This window comes from Cololabis saira, chromosome 14, assembly GCF_033807715.1.
Source record: "Cololabis saira isolate AMF1-May2022 chromosome 14, fColSai1.1, whole genome shotgun sequence".
NCBI lineage: Eukaryota > Metazoa > Chordata > Actinopteri > Beloniformes > Belonidae > Cololabis > Cololabis saira.
The window spans coordinates 5,226,312-5,247,620 of record NC_084600.1 but is presented as its reverse complement, the minus strand read 5'-3'; the positions used below and the strand labels follow the sequence as shown (position 1 = coordinate 5,247,620).

The 21,309-nt window shown below is 43.2% G+C and overlaps 1 protein-coding gene across 2 annotated transcripts in view; it reads left to right on the top strand.

The window, feature by feature from the left end:
- The window catches only part of LOC133459486 (glucocorticoid receptor-like), a 99,193-nt gene that overhangs the window by 43,966 nt on the left and 33,918 nt on the right, over positions 1-21,309 (top strand). Inside the window, exons 3-4 of one of the 2 annotated variants that reach the window (XM_061739461.1) lie at positions 14,027-14,196; positions 16,818-16,844. In XM_061739461.1, coding sequence (XP_061595445.1) covers positions 14,027-14,196; positions 16,818-16,844 — 197 coding nt within the window. The remainder of the gene's footprint in view (positions 1-14,026; positions 14,197-16,817; positions 16,845-21,309) is intronic. The other variant, XM_061739462.1, reaches the window with a different exon arrangement.

The following is a 21,309-nucleotide window of genomic DNA, read 5'->3' as shown; positions in this document are numbered from 1 at the left end:
GCCACGTCTAGTCTTTTCACTTCACTTTTATCCCAGTTTTCTCCCCTCAGAGCTGAAACTGTCACCGCCAACAGTTCTCTCTGCAGAAGGATGTTTGCATCATTAGGATTTAGCTGTTTATGGCCTTGATAAACATTTGTTGCTGTGGTGGGCTCTCTGTTATGTCACTGCCGCATGTTAATTTGGCTTTTTCAAAGCAAACCAAAAGGAAAGTGACGAAGGACGGCACAGTTTTCCTCCTGAAGGCCATCATTTAGATTTTTTTGCAATACCAGTAATGGTGACATGTAAGGTTATTAATCATAACATGGTGAGAGGGAAAGGTTGCTTTTTTTTTTCTTCTTCTATCATATTACTGAGATGGAGAAAGAGCAAGATGGAGAGAAAAAGTGTGTGAAAAGGGGAGAGAGGTCTTTCTTCGGGGTAATTTGTGCAGGTTAACGCATTAAACTCCTAACTGAAAGCTAATTACATAAGAGGAGCAGGGGAAATGGGTGCTGTGCACCCTCTGGGACCCGGCCATCTATCTGATTTAAGACACACAATGTGCCAGCAGCAAATCGAATCTGCAGGGAGCAATTGAAGGTTCTCTGCTGCACACATGCGTACAAACGCACACACACACACACTTCTTTGTGTTGAGATAAGGTGAACATCACACAGGCTTTACTTCAGCGTTTTTCACCCTCTTTGTTTTATTTAGCGGACGTTGCTCAGAGATGAACTGGAGACGGTTCTGTGCAGCAGTTTTTGGAGCAGCATGAAAAGCTGGATTATCTGTTCTTTTCTCCAAATGTATGTTTATAACCAAAAGAATGCTAAATGATCACTAGAGACTTTGTTTTCTCAACATTCTTAAGAAGTGAAATACGTTCAATTGATATAGAAGAAAGTTTGTGAAGGAAATGACCATCATTCAGTTGTTAAAGGGGACCTATTATGAAAACCAGGTTTTTTCTTGCTTTAACATATAAAGTGGTCTCCCCTCAGCAACTCAGAGAAGGAGGAAAGCAACCAGATTCTGCAGTGTCTGTACAGCCGCCCGGATGAGCCGTCCAGTGTTATGTGGATCTACGAGCCGTTCAGATTCGGTGCATTTTCGTTACGTAATCAAAATGCAAACCACGCCCTCAACTATAAAACTGTGTAACTGCATGCGAGCGTCCGACTATCGTAGCACTGCGTGACATCGGTCGCTCTCTGTCCATCTCCCTCCAGCAGCTGCCACTTTATTGAGGTTTTTATAGTGAAATGAGGAGGAATCATAGAGATAACTTCTCATTTCAACTCACTGGATCAGCCGTTCCTCATGACCGTTTCCTACAGCGCTTTCAACCGGCTTTCAACGCGAGCAACAGGAAGAAAATAGAAGCAAATGTTCAGCTCAAAACGGCGCTGCGTCGCTGCGTCCAGTTAGGACAGTCCAATAGAAAATAAAGCAATTGAATTAATGTTGTCGCTGACGCTCGCTCGCATGCATGACACGGTGTAAAGGCTGATTTATGGTTCCGCGTTACACCAACACAGACCCTACACAGACCGTACGGCGTAGGGTCTGCATCGATTTAACGCAGAACCGTAATTCAGGCTTAACTCCACCGGCCGGAGCTTCCGCCATTTTTTCATAGCGGTGTATCGCGTCATTCAGGCAGCCAATCAGCACAGAGCCTCATTATCATAGCCCCGCCCACTCAGAATCCTGCATAAATAATGAGGTTAGAGAATGGGAAGATAAAGACATGGCTTAGAGACTGAATTTTCTAATTTATATAGAAAAAACAATGAAAAGCTTGTTTTTAAGACATTCAAGGCCTGTTTAAAGTAGACATAAAATGCCATAATAGGTCCCCTTTAACTGAATCATTTTTGACTCTTTTAAATTACGTTTGCATAGTATAGCCTTCATAAGATAAAAGATGGAATGGTTTTAATGTTACTATAAAAAATTACGTGAAAATGGAAAAAAGCATGTTATAAAGGGAAGTTAGTAGTAGTTGTTGTATTCTGCTTTAAATGTACAGGGGGACGTCTTTGCTGAAGTGCTTTTGACCGAGTGGACCATCTATCACTGCCAGAGCTCGTATTCGGTGAAACAGATGTAAACTTTCCCCTCGTTCTGCTCCCTGTAGTCTGCACCGTGTGGCCCAGTTTTCTGTAAAGCTCCACATTCCAGCGTTTCTGAACTTCACTCCGGGGATTTAAGACGTGACCTCGGCGATACCCTCCTGAGACGGGAACAGTCCAAGTTCTGTTGAGCTACTTTTTAACTGCTTTCCTCTCCTTCTTTGCGCGTTATTGTGCAGATCGGAGCGGTGGAAGAAGACTCGGGCGTCCCTTCAGTTAACGCTCTGTGCAGCTGATTGTCTCGTCTCTAATCCTCTCTGCTCCACACACATCTTGGCTTTGTGTGAAGCCGCGCACAGAGACCAGTCTGTTCCTCTTGCGTATACCTGCACATCTGAATCTTAGAAATAACTTTTCTCCGTTCAGAAAGTTAGAATATCAGAAATGAATAAATAATACTTGTCTTAGCTAACGACATCCTGACAGGAGGCGTGAAGTCAAACAAACTTTCATGTTTCTATGGCGGTTTTTTTCTTTTTCTTTTCTTTTTTACTGCAGCATACTTGTTATCATCTGTTCTAAAAGGAAACTTGGGCCGCAAGTTATGCCACAGTATCATGTGATCAGGACAACGCAATCTAAAAATCGGTCTGTTGAATTGCTGCGGATCCAAGGCCAGATCAGTCACACTGTTGAAGCTTTTCTGGGGTTTTTATGCGTCTATGATCAAGAAAAAGGCTCATAATGAATCCTTGGAGCAGCTGATGCTCAATTCAATTTCTATTCAATTTTATTTATATATAGTCTAATACAACAGATGTTGTCTGTAGACGCTTTCCAGAGACCAGAACATGAACCCCCGAGCAATTATTACATAAACAATGGCAGGTAAAAACTCCCATAGTGGGAGAAAAACCTTAAGCCAAACAGTGGCAAGAAAAACTCCCCTTTAGGAGGGAAGAAACCTTGAGCAGGACCTGGATCATAAGGGGGGACCCTCCTGCCGAAGGCCAGACTGGGGGAGTCAGGGACGTCAGCAGCACAGCAGGCAGGTGGAAGCAGCAACGGGATGACCAGAGGGGGGGAGGGGCGTCAGCAGCACACAGCAGACATCCGTGTAGGCAGGTGGAAGCAGCAACGGGATGACCGGGGATGGAGGCGGGACCGCAGGCCAGCACGCAGCTCCCGAGGCTCTGGCCTGCAAACATGCACAAAAGAGAAAAAAGGGGGGCCAGCACAAGGAACTACAGGAACGATGGACAAAAACAATAGCTATGAGATATTTATAATAAATAAAAATGGAAATGGAGAGAGGAAGGGAAGAGGAGAGGAGAAGAAGGGTGAGAGGCACCGCCCAGCAGATCATGTCGGTCCCCCCTGCAGCATAAGCCTATAGCAGCATATCTACCACCAAGCTATATTTGAGACTAACTATTATAGTCTTGTTCTATAGCTGCAACTATGACTACTGACTCTAACACACTAGAGTTTACACTACCTAGAGATTTACCAACACCAGCTAGAGGTTTACTAAACACTAACTATAGGCTTTACTAAACAGAAAGGTTTTAAGTTTAGTTTTAAAGGTGGAGGTGGTGTCAGCCTCCTTAACCCAGATTGGAAGTTGGTTCCATAGTAACGGTGCCTGATAGCAGATGCACACTGATGTTCACCATAAAAGTGAACTCAGATGCATGTTCGGCAGACAGTTATGCAAAAACAACACCGTGACTCTGTGCCGCGTGGCTTCAGTTGGTATCGTGACGTTTTAATGAACGCTCTTGCATTTGTTTGGCGGGCTGCATGTCGGGCTGCCATGCAGTGGATATTTTTAGTCCATTGAGCTGTGTGCTTGTAGTGGAGAGGACATTTGCATTCAGACCTTATGTCAAGATTGCAGAAAGAGCGGCCGACGACAGCCCGCCCCGTTCACGTGCCGGCCGCCGAGGAAATGAGGGCCTGCGAGGTGTCGCCTTTGCCTCGCTAACGATTCTTTATGAGTTTCAGAGGACGGAGAGTCAGAGGGACGAGGAGAAGTGGGATGGCACAAACATCAACCGTCGCTCTGAGTCAAAGAGGAAGTGCTTTTGTTGAATGACTTGTTTTTCTTTCCTTTCTTTGTTTTGCTCAATCACTCCACCCCCAGGTCTTTATTTACCGCACAGGCTTAAAAACACTGTATTTGGACAGTTTCCTGCACATGAAGGGACGTCATTTACCTCTTTTTCACGTCATATAAGTTCACTTTTGGACCAGTCTTGCTTAGGGATGAGTGCTGGCTTTCTTTTCCACCGTCCGCGCTCCTCCTCCATTCATTCTGCCGCCTTTGCTTTTGCGAGCAGCTGAAACTATTGACGTCTGAAGTCGCATCAGTGTGTGTAGGAGTTGTAGACACTCATGTGAGGACGGGTGGGTGGGTGGGTGAGCGGTGTGACTCAGGAGAGTGAAAGAGGAGGAAAAGAGGGAGCCGTCGTGAAGGCCGTTTTATAACCGCGCAGCCAAAGTTCCTCCTCAGTGACTCCAAATACAAACATGTTCGTGCAAACATGCAAGCTTCCTATTAGTGTCTCACACACGCTTGTCTCTGGGTAGGTGAGTCGGATAATCTCATGACTCGCCTGACCTCCTCCATACTCCCTGCCAGCGGTGACACGGGATTGGCCGAGGGAGGCCGGGTGGGGGCGGGGATGGGAGGCGCCTTTTCCCCCGGCAGCAGAAATACACGTATTATATAACCCTCGCTAGATGAGGCGGGATAAGAGGAAGAGGAAGGAAGAAGCGGGGGGGAAGGAGCGTTAAGAAAGGAGTAGAGGGAGATTTGCTGAGCGAAACGGATGTGATGGAGACAGAGGAAGTGAGAGTGAGGAAAGTGCATGGAGGAAGATGTACAGTAAAGCTGGGAATTACACAACCGGGACGGAGTCAGAAGGGTTAACGTGGACTTTTCCCCTCTTGTGCATGCTTTTGTTCCCCTGAAACTACCTGCCATTGCCAGAAACATTTTATCTACTGATACAATTGCCTCATATACAGGACTGTCTCAGAAAATTAGAATATTGTGATAAAGTTCTTTATTTTCTGTAATGCAATTCAAAAAACAAAAATGTCATACATTCAGGATTCATTACAAATCAACTGAAATATTGCAAGCCTTTTATTATTTTAATATTGCTGATTATGGTTTACAGTTTAAGATTAAGATTCCCAGAATATTCTAATTTTTTGAGATAGGATATTTGAGTTTTCTTAAGCTGCAAGCCATGATCAACAATATTAAAATAATAAAAGGCTTGCAATATTTCAGTTGATTTGTAATGAATCCAGAATGTATGACATTCAAACAATCAGATCACAATATTCAAATTTTCTGAGACAGTCCTGTATTTATTTTTTTAAACTAAAAGTACTTGTTGGCATCACTTTAGAATAAAATGTGAGACTTGATACCATCAGATTTGCAAAGTTTTTTATTTAAACTCTTGGAAAAACATAACAAGAACATTAAATTGTTAACCTTTATCCTTTTTATGTCCATAGTATCAAACCCTTCAAATTCTTCACTTTCAAGGTGCCTAGAAAGGTCTGAAGAGGCCAAAACTCCAGCCACTTTAAAAGGACGCTGTTGAAAATGTGAGGCAATTTGACCTGTGCAACTACAAATAAACACAAGGAACAACAGAAAAACAACAGCGACTCTCAAATACTGGGTGGAGGTTTTCAGAAGGGTGTCTAATCAGTACGTGTTTAGAGCGATACACATCTCACTCGTATCCCTTCTGAAGGACCCGCTCCACTCTCCCACGGCCACCTCACACGGTAGCCTGGAAAAACTTGGCTCGCCTCGGTTCCCACCCCGGCCACGGCCGCGTGGTTCCCCTGCGAGATAGCGGGTCAGCTCGGTTCAGACGGCCTCTCCCTGATCCCTGTGGGCCGTCGTCGGCGCTGACGTTTCTCCTCCAGCACTCCGTCGTGTGAAGAGATGTCATTAAGGAACTGCTAATTCTGATCTGATCCTCGAGAGTGCAGAAGGAGAACCCCGCAGGGCCTTTTGTTTTCGCTGCAGCAGGGTTGAATGTTTTTGCCAAGGCCTTCTAGGAGTTCCAATTATTTCTTCACATCTTGTTTCCACATGGTCAGTTTGGTGTTTTTTTTAGGTTTAAATTTGCACGTGGAGTAAAACACATTTACTCTAACTGTGGTGTGAAAAAAGTCGTGCCTGTTCTGCGTGTGGGTGTATCTGATGAATCCTGTGCATCAGTATGGAGCTAATTCGCAAATGCACACACCGTTTCACAAATGCACAGGACAAAATTCACAAATGCACACACCGATTCGCAAATGCACACAGCGTTTCACAAATGCACAGGAGAAGTTTCACAAATTCACAGAACAATTCACTCGAGATATAAGCGAACGACGCGAACACAGTTCAAACAGCAGGTGTATCCGCCCCTTTAATCTGATTGGTTTACGAGTAAATCGTCCTCCACGTGGGGTGCGCTCTTACAATTGGCCGAAACAAAGGAAGATATCTGATTGGTTGCAGATCCTTCTGTGTTAAAAAAAATGTATTTGTGGATCTAATCACGTCAGGAGAGTCTCAAAAGTCACACGCAAATCCAGCGCAGCTCACAGACAAAAAAACGTTTGTAAATCAGGTTATATTTGTGTGCGCATCAAAAATACATTTGTATATCTTGTCCTACGCACGTGTGAATTGTTTTGTGCATTTGTGAAACTTGTCCTGTGCATTTGTGAAACGCTGTGTGCATTTGGGAATCGGTGTGTGCATTTGCGAATCGGTGTGTGCATTTATGAATTTTGTCCTGTGCATTTGTGAAACGGTGTGTGTGCATTTGAAAATTATGAGACTGTTCTAGCTCCATACATCAGAGCCTTTTCCAACGTCCGTCTGAATGAAGCCAGCGTATGTGACGGTGTGCGAGTGTGCAAGTGTGTACGTCTGCCGAGCTCCGGCCCAGTATGGAGCCATTCCTCGTCTTGAATCTGTGCTAGTTGGCTCGATCCCCCGCACCGTGTTGGGCAATGAGAGGAGCATGTGAATTAGTGCAAAAGGAGAAGCAGGGGGTTGCAAATGTTTCATGCATACAGTACACCACCGTCTTCTCATTTTATCGGACCAGCATTTAAGTCACGCCTTATTAATATAAATCCTGCAGCATTTAAGCTCTCTAAGGCAGTTGGACTAACTTGATTGCTGGTAGTACTATCTCGTGATCTGCCACTTGACCGGCAATCTTTTTTCTTTCCTTTTCTTTTCTGTATTGTGTGTGAGCAGTCTGCAGTGAAGCAGAGGTAAAGATGAACACCCAGCACTCTGTTCTACCCTTCATAACAGAGGTGAAAAGGGTATATTTAGTGTAAATACCTCACCGCTGCCAGACTGACGGCCCAACATTTGCATCGTGGTCATGTTGCAGGCCAGGTTTAACTATTAACAGGTTTGACTGATTGAAGGCAGCCCTCGTGAAGCGAGGAGGCTATCGCGTTATCGTTACTGACAGACTTATAGACAACCACCGCTCGGTGTGGAGTTGTTGATGCATCAAACATAACGATTGGCCACGACACGGAAACCCCTCTGAAAGTGAGGAAATGACAGCAGGCTCTAATGTTCCTGCCAGTGCATGAAAGCATGAGAAATGTCTCTTTTGTGACACAGCCATCAACCCCGTCAGACCCAGCGTGATCTTGATAGTCAGCACTTACTTAACAAGTAAACGGTTCACCGCGGGCCCTCCGTCCCGCCCACGGCTTTACTCCATCAGGATGAGCTGCTCTGGAGGCAGGATGGACATTTACACAATCTTAGACAGGAAGATGACTGTATAATACAGTAATAATGACTGTTCATGACTGTAATATAGTATTAATGACTGTTAATGACTGTATACTACAGTAATAATGACTATTCATGACTGTAATACAGTAATAATGACTGTTCATGACTGTAATATAGTATTAATGACTGTTAATGACTGTATACTACAGTAATAATGACTATTCATGACTGTAATACAGTAATAATGACTATTCATGACTGTATAATACAGTAATAATGACTGTTAATGACTGTATAATACAGTAATAATGTCTGTTTATGACTGTATAATACAGTAATAATGACTGTTCATGACTGTAATACAGTAATAATGACTATTCATGACTGTGTAATACAGTAATAATTACTGTAAATGACTGTATAATATAGAAATAATTACTATTAATGACTGTATAATACAGAAATAATTACTGTTAATGACTGTGTAATACAGTAATAATGACTGTTAATGACTGTGTAATAAAGTAATAATGACTGTTCATGACTGTGTAATACAGTAATAATGACTGTTAATGACTGTGTAATACAGTAATAATGACTGTTCATGACTGTGTAATACAGTAATAATGACTGTTAATGACTGTGTAATACAGTAATAATGACTGTTCATGACTGTGTAACACAGTAGTAATGACTGTTAATGAATGTGTAATACAGTAATAATGACTGTTAATGACTGTGTAATACAGTAATAATGACTGTTCATGACTGTAATACAGTAATAATGACTGTTAATGACTGTGTAATACAGTAATAATGACTGTTCATCATATAAGGACCCAGGTGTAAGGCTAAGGTGAATACGGCGAGCAAAGCTCTGGTGTGTGCGTAACCTTGTTTAGGTGGTCAGGGCTTAGATGTCCATGTGGGAGTGGACTGCAAATGATTTAACTGAATCCACTAAATGTAATAATTACAATGCGAGGCATTCTCTTACACGCTAACAGCATTATCATTTAATAAAGTTTCATGCGTGCAGAATGCTAGAAAAATGCACAGAGACGCTGGTCGATGGACCAACTTGAGAACTGGACGACGCTCTTCGTGCTCCGACGTTTCTCCCACGTTCAGACCACGTAATCCCCACGAAGAGCCCGTCTCTCAACGTTTGGCAGCTGAGACCGGGTTACTTTGTGGTGGTCGCCGAGTTGTGCAGCAGATAGAAAAGGCAACAGGGATTGATGAGGTAGACGACGAGTTGTCTCCTGTTGCTGTGGCAACAGATGGGACACAAGAGTGCTGTTGCTTTATCTGCTAGCTCAGGTTGGTGAAGGGGAGGACTCGTGTTAATAACTGTTACTCTGTGGCACAATACGGCAGCTCGCAAAGGAAATAATCCAAACATACTCAACACAGTTGGAAATAGTTGGTCCGTATTACAGAGGGGAGAGAGAGGCTAAAATTGGGACGGTCACACTACTGGAGTTGTCACAGACGAGCGTCTGAGAGAGGGCGAGAGGGACAGGCAGTGATATTGTTTGCAGCTCAGGGAAACCCCCACGGTGGTTAAAGTCAGCAGAAGCAAATCCAAGATGAACACGGGCATAAAAATGTTGTTCAGCTCACAAGAAGCATTTGACTTGTTCTCGCTGGTGTTTACGCGGTTCAGGATCTCTGCGACATCAGGGACGGTCACGCGTCCTCCGGGCTCCGGCTCCAGCTGCAGCTCCCGTTTCCTCAACATGTCTGCCGTCTGCAAAAGGCAGCGGGATCGGTGTATCTGGTGAGACTGAGAGGCTCGGGAGGTGTCGCCATGTGGATGGTTCTTATTTGGGGTTTGGGTGGAGGCGTGTCGGCCCGCGCTGGGAGGGACGGTGCCCACCTCGCTGGTGAGATACGGATCGACATGTTGGCTGGATTTCTTCCCAGACCCGCCACTCCTCCTCTGCTCCGTTCCAGTTCAGGTGTCGTCTTTCCAGTGACCATGGGGCAGCAGCCGCTGTTTGAAAATAGGAGTGGGGTTGGGGCTGATCCGTACGACGGACGGAACACCTTTTATTTATTTATTATACATTTATTCATTTATTTCAATTCAATTCAATTCATATTTATTTCGAGCAATACAACATAACATAAGTTCAATTCAATTTTATTTATATACCGTCTAATACAACAGATGTTGTCTCTAGACGCTTTCCAGAGACCCAGAACATGAACATAAACCCCCGAGCAATTATTACATAAACAATGGCAGGTAAAAACTCCCATAGTGGGAGAAAAACCTTAAGCCAAACAGTGGCAAGAAAAACTCCCCTTTAGGGAGGGAAGAATCCTGGACCAGGACCAGGATCATAAGGGGGGACCCAGACTGGGGTTCGGGGACGTCAGCAGCACAGCAGGCAGGTGGAAGCAGCAGTGGGATGACCAGAGGGGGGGGGGGGCCAGCACGCAGCTCCTGAAGCTCCGGCCTGCAAACATGCACAAAAGAGAAACTACAGGAACGATGGACAAAAATGATAGCTATGACATATTTATAATAAATAAAAATGGAAATGGAGAAGAGAGGAAGGGAAGAGGAGAGGAGAAGAAGGGTGAGAGGCACCGCCCAGCGGATCATGTCGGTGCCCCCTGCAGCATAGGTCTATAGCAGCATATCTACCACGAAGCTATATTTGGTCACTTAAGTGACCTGCGTGCAACAGAAAATTAAACAGATTGTGGTTTTGAAATGCAGATGCCTTTCACAACCACAATGGGCCTGATTTACTAAAGGTTTGCGTGTGTAAAAACGTGTGCAAACTTGACAGCACCCGCAAACCAAAGTGCCAGCTGATCTACTAACAGCGTGCAAAGAGGACTGCGCCTCCCAAATGCGCAAAATAGCACACGCAATCCATTTAGTACTTTTGCCCTGATGAATAATCAATATGGGGCGTACCCGCCAGAAATCGCTAAATACTGGGAGGGGAAGATGCAAATTGGTCCATTTACCACGCGCAATGAGATTTACCAAGCCTGAAAGTTTTTGCGGGGATTGTGATTGCGTCTGTATTTAATACGTTCGAAAGGAAGGTGCTAATCTCCACATGCAAAAGGAGAAATATTTTATTTGAATGTTAAATCGAGTATTATTCAGCAAAAGGTTGCCACAGGAGGCACATTCATTTTTTTATTTGTGATAATAAATAAATCACGTGTTTTCATGGAGAAAAAAGTGTTTCTTATTGTGCGCCTGTTCTGCAGTTGTCATACACCTGTGTTGTGCCGTATTCAGCACCCCTGCCGTGAAAAGAACCCCCTCGTCTGACAAAAATGATATTCTTATTCCGTGTCATGTTCTGTTTAGCGTCCAGTTTTGTGTTAATGACTCATGTTTAAATGCGCTCATGGATTCCACAATAGTCATACTTTCCCACAATCACAGTCACAGAAAACAAAAATCGGGTAAATGGTTATTGATGTCATTCATTAATAGCCTGCTTACTGTGTTGTCTTCCATAATATTTGTAAATATATATAATATAAACTCCTAAGTATGTGTTTGTGTGAGTGTGTATATATAAATATATTGAAGTGTCAGTGTGTTGTTTTTTTTCTTGGTCTACTTATCATTGAATATACGAGGGGGTGCTTTTCACGGCAGGGGTGCTGAATACGGCACAACAATTTGCCTCTTCCACTAATATCTCTATAACTCCAACTCGTCAAATTTCATTTTGCGCTTGCGACTATATCCTGCTTTCCATCCAGACTCTCCATGGCGCAAAGTTTGCGCCGCAAACCGTAAGACGCGCAACACCACATTTAAATACTGCTGTTTGCACCTGTTCTCAATTGCGCACGCAATCTTAGTTGATCACCCGCAAAACACACAACAACAGCACGCGCAAACTTTTTCAGTGCACACGCAATTTAGTACTCTTTATTTAGGATCTTAGTAAATCGGGCCCAATGTGTGCAAATCCAGGAACAATATATACAGGAACTATTTATTCATTTTCCAGTGTATTTTGAGACTAAACGGCTGCGTATCTTCAGGAGAACCCTCTACTACACTAGTGAGGCTTTGAAATAAACCCAGCGTCCGTAATCAGCCCAGACGATGAGTCCAGATTTACCCTGGACCAGATCAATGGGTGCACAAGGCTTAGAGGAGAGCAGGGTGAGGTGATGCGTCCGTCCTTTCATGCAGGCCTGCAGGCCAGTGTTATGATCTGCAGCAGCTTTGCCTCCCTTTGTTCCACGAGGGTGTGATGTTCCAAGATGACAATGTTGGATTTAAATGGGCTCAAACTGTGAAAGAACGAGTTCAGGGAGCACGAGACATCGTCCTCACTCTGGACGACCACAGAACCCAGACCTTAATCCCGCTGGAGGTCTTTCAGCACGGCCAGATTATGTACAAATGTGATCGCAACTCCTTACCGAAATCAATGTTTTCGGACCAAGAAAATATTGTGCCATTTCTTTTTTCTTTCCATTTTTGCCAGGCGGTATATATAGACCTAAATGTAAAGTCATTATCTCGGCTTGCAAAATAGCTCAGTTGCGTAATCCGCCTTTCATTCTAATCAGTGTGCCACCAAAACAAACACGGGAGGGAAGATTAAAGCCTGTTCTGTGCAGTCAAATTCTTGTCATGAATTGCATAACTGTCATTTGCTGCTGCTGCACATGCTATGGTTTTTACCTCCAATAAAGCTGCAAATCTGTGTCGGTGACTAGTTAAGCCTCGCGCTGCAGAGCGGGGCCTACTTTGACTGGAAGATATGAAAATGACAACTATAAAAGTGAGGGTTTAGCCAGGCTTTATATCTATGAGAACATGATCGCAGGCGTGTTCTGAGATTTAGAGCTTAGCCACTGCACCCAGAAGTGGCTACAAGTCTTGGGATTATTTGCTTTATCAATGAAGGAGAACCAATGATTTTCTGTAAATGAGTAAACCATTGAGACGTTTCAGTGTTTCCTCCTTGAGGGCAGCGGCTTCTGTTACACTCACATTAGTGCCCACAAAAAGACTTGATGTGTTGTTTTTATCTGTAAGATGATAGGTTAACAATGAGGAAACTGATATGTCGAGATTTCCTTTTCTTTTAGATTAGTTTGGAACCAACGATTTAACTTTCTCTGACTGACTATAAATCATTGAGGGGATGGAGTGATGCTCCGATCAGGATCGGGGGTTGTTTCGGTTGGTCCAGGTTGAGTGAAATGAATCAGAAATGAGGTCAGCTGACTGTCTGAATACGCTGAACCATCAGGTTGTTTTCACATTCTGATCAGAACCATGATAAAATCATGATTTCAACTCACATTTGGTTTCTCTGTTAATAAAAAAAGGCTCTGCATTAGGAATGGGTGATATTTTACCGTTCACGATGTACCGTCAAAAAAATTCCCCACGGTAAGAATTTGTATCTTGCGATAAAAACGATAAATTCCTGTTGATGACGTTTTTGTGTAAAACTGATTTATGATTCTGCGTTAAATCGACGCACAACGTACATGAAGGAAGGAAGGAAGGAAGGAAGGAAGGAAGGAAGGAAGGAAGGAAGGAAGGAAGGAAGGAAGGAAGGAAGGAAGGAAGGAAGGAAGGAAGGAAGGAAGGAAGGAAGGAAGGAAGGAAGGAAGGAAGGAAGGAAGGAAGGAAGGAAGGAAGGAAGGAAGGAAGGAAGGAAGGAAGGAAGGAAGGAAGGAAGGAAGGAAGGAAGGAAGGAAGGAAGGAAGGAAGGAAGGAAGGAAGGAAGGTAGGTAAATACATTCCCGTTGATACGTGTTTGTGTAACAAACATGGAGGATCTGAGTCATTACAGTTTTGCAGTACAGGTATAACTCATTTAATTGGTTTTTATTAATTCAATTTAATTGGTGTAGTTTAGTAGTATTTAGTATCTTTTAGAGCAGTGTTTTGGGGGCTCCAAAGACTGAATGTGGTGATAGATTTATAGTTACAAAGGTGGAGTTGAATTGGTATTTTTTCTATCGTCATTTTAAACGTTATCGGGATAAATGCCAGAAATTATTGTGATACATTTTTTAGTCCATACCGCCCATCCCTACTCTGCATAGTTAAATGCAAATCATGATTCTTAATATAACTCTTTCCTCTCCTTTTCTTTTACCCCCACCCCCCCACCATGTTTTTTCATCCTCCAGCTCCTCACCCAGGACAGGAGAGACCAGCAGTCCCGCGTTGCCAAACCCGTCCAAGTCCAGCGGGCAGACCCACAAGATCTGCCTGGTGTGCTCGGACGAGGCCTCCGGCTGCCACTACGGGGTGGTGACGTGCGGCAGCTGCAAGGTGTTCTTCAAGAGGGCCGTGGAAGGTTGGTCCCTCACACACCCGTCTGCACTCACACCCTCAGATTCACGTCCTCTGGTTCGGATCGGACCAGCGGACTTCACATAAGCTTCACCAGGAAAACAGCCTGAAGTTAAGCTTTCAATAAATGTGATTAACCGTGTTCGACTTTTACAGCCAGCTAGAATCCAGCGGCAGCAAGCGTCTACATGTGCATCTAATCAGCTCCCATTAACGTTATACATTCTGTACCAGAGGTTCTCGTTTAGTTGCGTAACTTTAGCTGCTGACACATGTGAACGTCTTTGCCAGCTCCCGTGTTGTTAAGCTGCAGATAACTAGATTATTTCTCTAAATCTAAGTTCAGAGCCCCGGAGAATCAAGCGATTCTCATGGTAATTTACTGGCATTCTTGTGGTTTGGAATATTAGTCCTGAACTCGTATGACCACCTCGTCTTCCTCTCCCCTTCCTGTTCTGTCCTGTGTCAAAGCAAAGATTCCTCACAAGTGAATTTGATTCAGAAAAAAAAAGAAAACTTGCAGACAATAGAGTCCAAACCAAAAGACATACAATAACTACCCTGATCCTTTGGAGTTAATCTGTGTTGACTACACGGGTTTCATTCACTCTGCAACACGAGCATTTCCTATCGTTTGATAAAGAAGAAGTTCCTTGTCAAAGGCAAATAACTCGTGCATATCAGAGTGCTTGTTTTGAATCTTGACATTGTTGATATGGGAGCGACAGAAATGCATTGGACGGACAAAAAGTGTTTTGTGTTTCAGGCTTTTTGTCATGCATTCCTGTCTTTTCAGCTCTGCGCTTCTCTTCTCCTGTCTCGTCTTTCCGAACGCTTTCTCTGCAGATGTGCCATAACTCTCTGAGCTGTTTTCTTACCGTTGTTTGATCGCTGCTTGCACTTATCAATATTGTATACTTAATGCAAAGAGGTCACCGTCACTAACTGCATTTTCTCCCAAGTGGAAAGGACCAGTAACCCTTCATTCGTCCTCTTCCTGCACTTGTTAACCCTGCTTCCTCCGTATCTGCCACTAACACTGCTTGTGCTGCAACTGTCGGTGACCAGACCTGCTGTTAGAAAAGCTTTGTTTTTACAGGTGAACACAGTTTAAACACGGTTATACTTTCAGAGTACAACACAGGACGATACAGATGAACTGTAAAACTGTCTGACTCATTTATCGTCTTGGATTGTTTGTAAGTACCATATTTTCTGGACTATAAGCCGCACCTGCATATAAGTCGCACCCGCTCTATTTAAAAAAAAAGATATGCAAGCCGCAGATATTTCTGTTGTTAGATTAGATATTTACTATATGTACAGAAGGATTTTGAACTGTAAATGATGTACATGTTTGTACCTAAATAGATCCTTTCCTAACAGTGTCTTTTAACACGGCAGCAACTTTGCTGATTAAAACGGGACAGAACCAAGAGAAAATAACCGGTATTTATTTATCTATTTATCTGTTTGAAATCTGCTTCTACCTACTTCTATCTGCTAAAGAAGAAGTAGCGTATTCTTCTTTGCATTTATTTAGTCTTAGTTTTGATTCTAATTCCGGTTAGAGCGCCCTGAGCGGTGGAAGAAAAATCCACAGAATAGCTGCACCTTTGTATAAGCTGCACGGTTGAAAACCTATGAAAAAAGTAGCGGCTTATAATCCAGAAAATACAGTATATTAAAAGTAGGACATAAATATCACTGTGACACAAGTATTCAGACCTTTTCTTCAGGGCGTGTAGAATGCATATACAGTATTTTGTAATGTCTCACAGATGAAGGCGTAAGTCGGAGGGAATTTAATAAAAGTGGAGAGGATTGTCCACAATCCTTCAACAATGCATCGTGTCAAACAAAGATGCTTCGGAATAATAAAAGAAGACTCGGGCGGCATCCAAGACGCCCAAATGAGCTTCAGACCACATCGTTCTGTAATAAATGAGGGTTAGACTTCGGAGATCTTCCTTTCAAACGGAATAAGAGCCTCATAGGGACCTTAAACACCAAACAGCACTTGACCGCCTGCTGGGATTTCTAAAAGCCACTGTATGACTCTTAGACCACAAGAAGCGAATCCTCTTATTTGATTAAAGAAAAATGTAACTTTCAAAGCCAACATGTGTGTAGGAAGCCACATGTTTGCCCCCACTTTATTAATACAATCTCTCCAGTCAAATGTGGTGGTGGCAGCATCATTTTGGGGGCATTTTTGTCTGGATAATAAATGGTAAATGCTTTGCAAATGCTTTTCTTGCTTCCTCATCCTCAGACACACACTCTATAGAGCGTCTTATTGCTCACGCACCATGTAGCGCTTTGTTTCTGCCGTTATTCCCAATAAACATGTCTCCGTCAGTCTGGACTAATCATGTCTTGAGTGACAGGCTTGGATACTGATGGAAGTAGGATATTTGATATATGTACTCCACAAGCCTGCTGTAGAGAGCCATGTGACCTGAATTTACCTGTGGATGCGTTTTGAAAACCTAAAGAAAAATAAATTGTTAAAACTACACTAAAGTGTAGATTTTATTTTTCTTCCAGTAGCACTGAGAAAGTTATGTCATTTTTGTTTTTCTCTCTCTCCTCCATTCTCCGCTCATTGTCTGTATGGTGAAGGATGGAGAGCTCGACAAAACACAGATGGTAAATAAATGCACTCTCAATAACAATCATAATTATTACTGTAATGATGAGGATCATGATGGAATGGAATGATTATGGTGAATGATGGAAATACTGACTCTTCTCTCTTTTGCCAACCCTCTGAATGCATGCAAATGTTCTGAAGCGGTTATTCAAATCAGCGCCGACTGCCTGTGAATGATTTTTGTGCTCTTCATTTTCTGCTCAGACTCTTCCACCTCATCATCTTCACACGTGTTAAATCCCCAAACTGCAATCACACTCTTCAATTAGTCGGCCTTTACCTGATCTGATGTCACAAATTGCCCCCCACCCCCCCCCCCCCCACTCCCACTGCTCAAGTGTCTCACTCACTCACACTGACGACTGTTTAATCTGTAATGAAGTTTCTGCTTTTAAAAACGCCCAACGGCAGGGCTGCCCCATGCCGGACCCCGGGGGGGGGGGGCGGCGCGTTGGTCCGTGTACTTCGCGGCCATCCGTTTTTTGTTTTCAAATGATAATATAAAAATAGAGAAATAAACCAAAATAATCCGTTCCCCATCTTTTGTTTTGATAATAAAAAACGGAAAATGGAAATTTCCTATTCGTTTCCAAGGATACTGAAAACAAGGATTGGACAAATGGGGGGATTGCACATGTGCAGTAATAAATTAAGAAAGTTTTTTCTGGTTCTTTTGTTGATCAGATTGAAAATTAACAGTTTTAGATTTTTTAATGAAAAAAAAACAGAAAATAAATCAAATATGAAACCTGGGAGTGAAACATGAGTTTAATCTGTAATCTGTCTTCACTTCGTCATGAAACTGCAGTGATGTTGTGACAGTCCGTTCAGCTGCAGCGTCCAATCAATAACATGTACTGAACTCTAACATACTGCCCCCCCCGTTGGAAACGAATAGGAAATAGAGAAAAGAGTTTTCCACTCGCTTTTTTAATTCCCAATTTCGATTTTCAAACACATCAATGACATCGGATAACGGATAACGGATAATGGATAATGGATAACGATCCGTTTTCCGTTTTTTATTATCAAAACAAAAGATGGGAAACGGATTATTTTGGATTATATCTCTATTTTTATTTTGTCATTTCAAAACAAAAAACCGATGGCCGTGAAGTCCACGGACCCGCGTTCCCCTGCTGCAACACACCGGGTTCAGATGAATGGATCACCAGCAGCTTGTCATCAAGACTGTTGTAACGAAACCTTCATGTGAATCTGTTTCCCTGCGTGTTGAAGCAGGGAAACATGTGAAACCCCCGGGGCCTGAGATGAGCAGCCCCGCCCCACAGGACTGATTGTCACCTGATCAGATCACGGTTTAATGATATTTAATTTTCAGTATTGCTGTGTTAAAGTGATTAATTTGGTCGATGGGTTAAAACACGTAATATTACCACTGTGTTTTCACAGCTCAGTGTTTGTCAATCATCTCCTGCAGCGCAGTGATTTCCCTTCATGTCATCTAACTGTGTGTTGGTTTGTTTGTTTCTTTCAGCACAGATTGATTTAGTTCTTTTTAAGATTGGGGATTTTAATTGTTTTCAATGAAATCATTTTATATGTATCTCAAGTTTTGGGTCTCATTGTACACAATTTATATAAATGGATTTCCAGACAACTAAACATGTTGATTTGAGTTTACAAATGTGTTTTTAAATACTTACTTAAATAAGATAAGGTAATACTTAATTGTCATTGTATCAGAGACACAATGGAATTTGATTGGTAACTCTCAGACATTAGCAGCACAATGTACATATGAAACAGGAAAACATTAAAAAAATACGATATGGTACACAAGATAGTATAAATACAATATAAAGACAACTTATGAAACAACGGTATATAACAATTCTAAAGCAGCACGGTGGGTGAACACATGTACAGTAATGTGCAGATCAACAATGTGGAGGTCAGTTTACCTTATAACACTTAGAGGAAAAATAATGTTATATATATATATATATATATATATATATATATATATACTGTGTATATATATATATACTGTATATATACACACCGTATTTTCTGCACTATAAGGCGCACCGCATTATAAGGTGCACCTTCAATGAATGACATATTTTAAAACGTTTCCATATATAAGGCGCACCGCATTATAAGGCGCTACAGTAGAGGCTGGGGTTACGTTATGCATCCATTGGGCCAAGGGTTGGCAACCCTTTTTTCTTTCTTCTCTTATGGCCCTTTTCCTCTAGTACCACCTCAGCTCGCTTCTACCCGCCACGCCCCCGTCTTGCGCTTTCCCACTACGGGCCATGGTGGGCCGAGCCGTGCCAAGCAGATACTTTTTCTGTAACCATTCTGCCGAGGTTCTAACCGGGCTGAGCCGGCACTATATCTGACGTCACCACCCTCCATGCCACTGATTGGTCGGGGGGTGGGGCCGTCATCACCCTCCACGCCACTGATTGGTCGGGGGGCGGGGCCGTCAGACGTTTGAATCAGGAAGCGGGAGTCAGCGCGAGAACGACTCGCTGCGATTTTATTATACAGCGCAAACGTCTGTTTCATGATCCAACTCTGAGGTGCAGATGTTCATAAACCTAGTGGCTGACGAGAGAATTAAAAAAGGGATGTAGACGGGCGATAAGGAACGATCAGATCCACAGGCGATTGTTGCGCAATCGAGTACGTCACAGCAGCTTCACCCCAACCCGCCCACTTCTCACCTGGCTGTGGAAAAACTTCTGTGCAGTTCGTATTGTTCCTTGGACGTGTCTCCGATTCTCTGCAGTGCAGCTGGAGTACCACGGTGTAGCACCACAGCAAATGGTGCTCCTGTAGAAACTAATCAGAAGCTGAATGGGGAGTCTGGCTTTTTTGAGTTTCCTCAAAAAGCGTCTCTGCTGAGCTTTGTTCACCAGGTGGGAGGTGTTAACAGTCCATTTGAGGTATTTTGTGACGTGGAGCCCCAGGAATGTGATGGGGCTCCACAAGCTAGTCTGGAATACATTCAAGATAATACCATTGAACTGAACACAGTCTTGAATAGATCCAAGACTAAAGAGACTTCAGTAGAGCCAGGATAACGACCCCCCTGGCTTTTCGTTTTTCCGGTTATCCTAAATCCACAACGATCCCCTTTGTCCTGGATGTATTCAAGACCAGCTTTGCTATCTGAGCACCACTTCACCAAGTGTTGCACCTCTGCGCTGTAGTGGGTCTCATTGTCTCCAGTTCAGACCCAATACAGTGGTGTCATCTGCAAATTTCACAATGGTGTCGGAGGTGTGGATGGGTGTGCAGTCGTGTGTAAACTGGGTCAAAAGTACGGTGGCGGAGACCCGCCATTGCTGAAAATAAAAGTAACGCTGCAAACAGAAACAAACGCCGCTGCAAATAAAATAAACACTTAGCAAATAAAAGAAACGCTGCAAATATAAATAAACCCTGCTGCAAATAAAATTAAAAAACGACGCAAATAAAAAAGCCACAACGGAAGTGAATTACCGGGGACTATTTTTGCCGATGCACCGGGGTTGCACGTTAAAACTTACACGTAGCGACGTTGAACACTAACCTTTTCACTTATTTTCTCGTTCGTTGTTCTTATTCCTCGCTCTTCTTATTTCTTCCTTTTCACTTACGTCTTCTTCGTCTTCTTCTTCACCTCTTACGTAAAAAAAATTCACTTCCGTTGTGGCTTTTTTATTTGCGTCATTTTTTTTATTTCCAGTGGCGTTTCTTTATATTTGCAGCGGCGTTTGTTTTTATTTCCAGCGTTTATTTTATTTGCAAAGCGTTTATTTTATTTGCAGCGGTGTTTCTTTTTATTTGCAGCGTTTCTTTAATTTTCAGCAATGGCGGGTCTCGGCCACCGTACAAAAGGACCGGGGGTGAGAACGCAGCCCTGAGGTGCTCCTGTGTTCAGGTTAAGAGTGGATGATGTGATGTTTCCCACCCTGTTGAGAGTTCAGTATCCATGAGCAGAGAGTGGTGTTTAGTCCTGGTCCTTGGTGGGCTCCTTGGTGAGCTTGTTCACCAGTTTGTGGGGCAGAACAGTATTAGAGCTAGGTCAATAAATAACATCCTGGCACATGTGTTGGGATGCTCGAGATGACACAGGGTGATGTGAAGTGCAACTGAGATATGCATCTTCTGTTGACCTATTTCCTAGATTAGCAAACTGATGGCTGCCCAGATCAGTGGGAACGCTGTCCTTGGTGTGTGGGAGAACCAGCCTCTCAAAACACTTCATAACAATTAGTGTTAGAGCAAGTGGCCGGTAATCGTTGAGACTGGTGGCTGTTTGCTTTTTGGGAAGTGGAACAATGGGGTAGTGGTTTTGGGGCATGTGGGGACCACAACCTCCAGCAGAGACAGATTGAAAATGTTAGTTAGCACCACTGCTAACTGGTTAGCACCTGACTTCAGTGACTTCACTGCTGCTTTTGAGGCGTTGATCTTTTCCAGGGTCATCCTCACCTGGTTGGG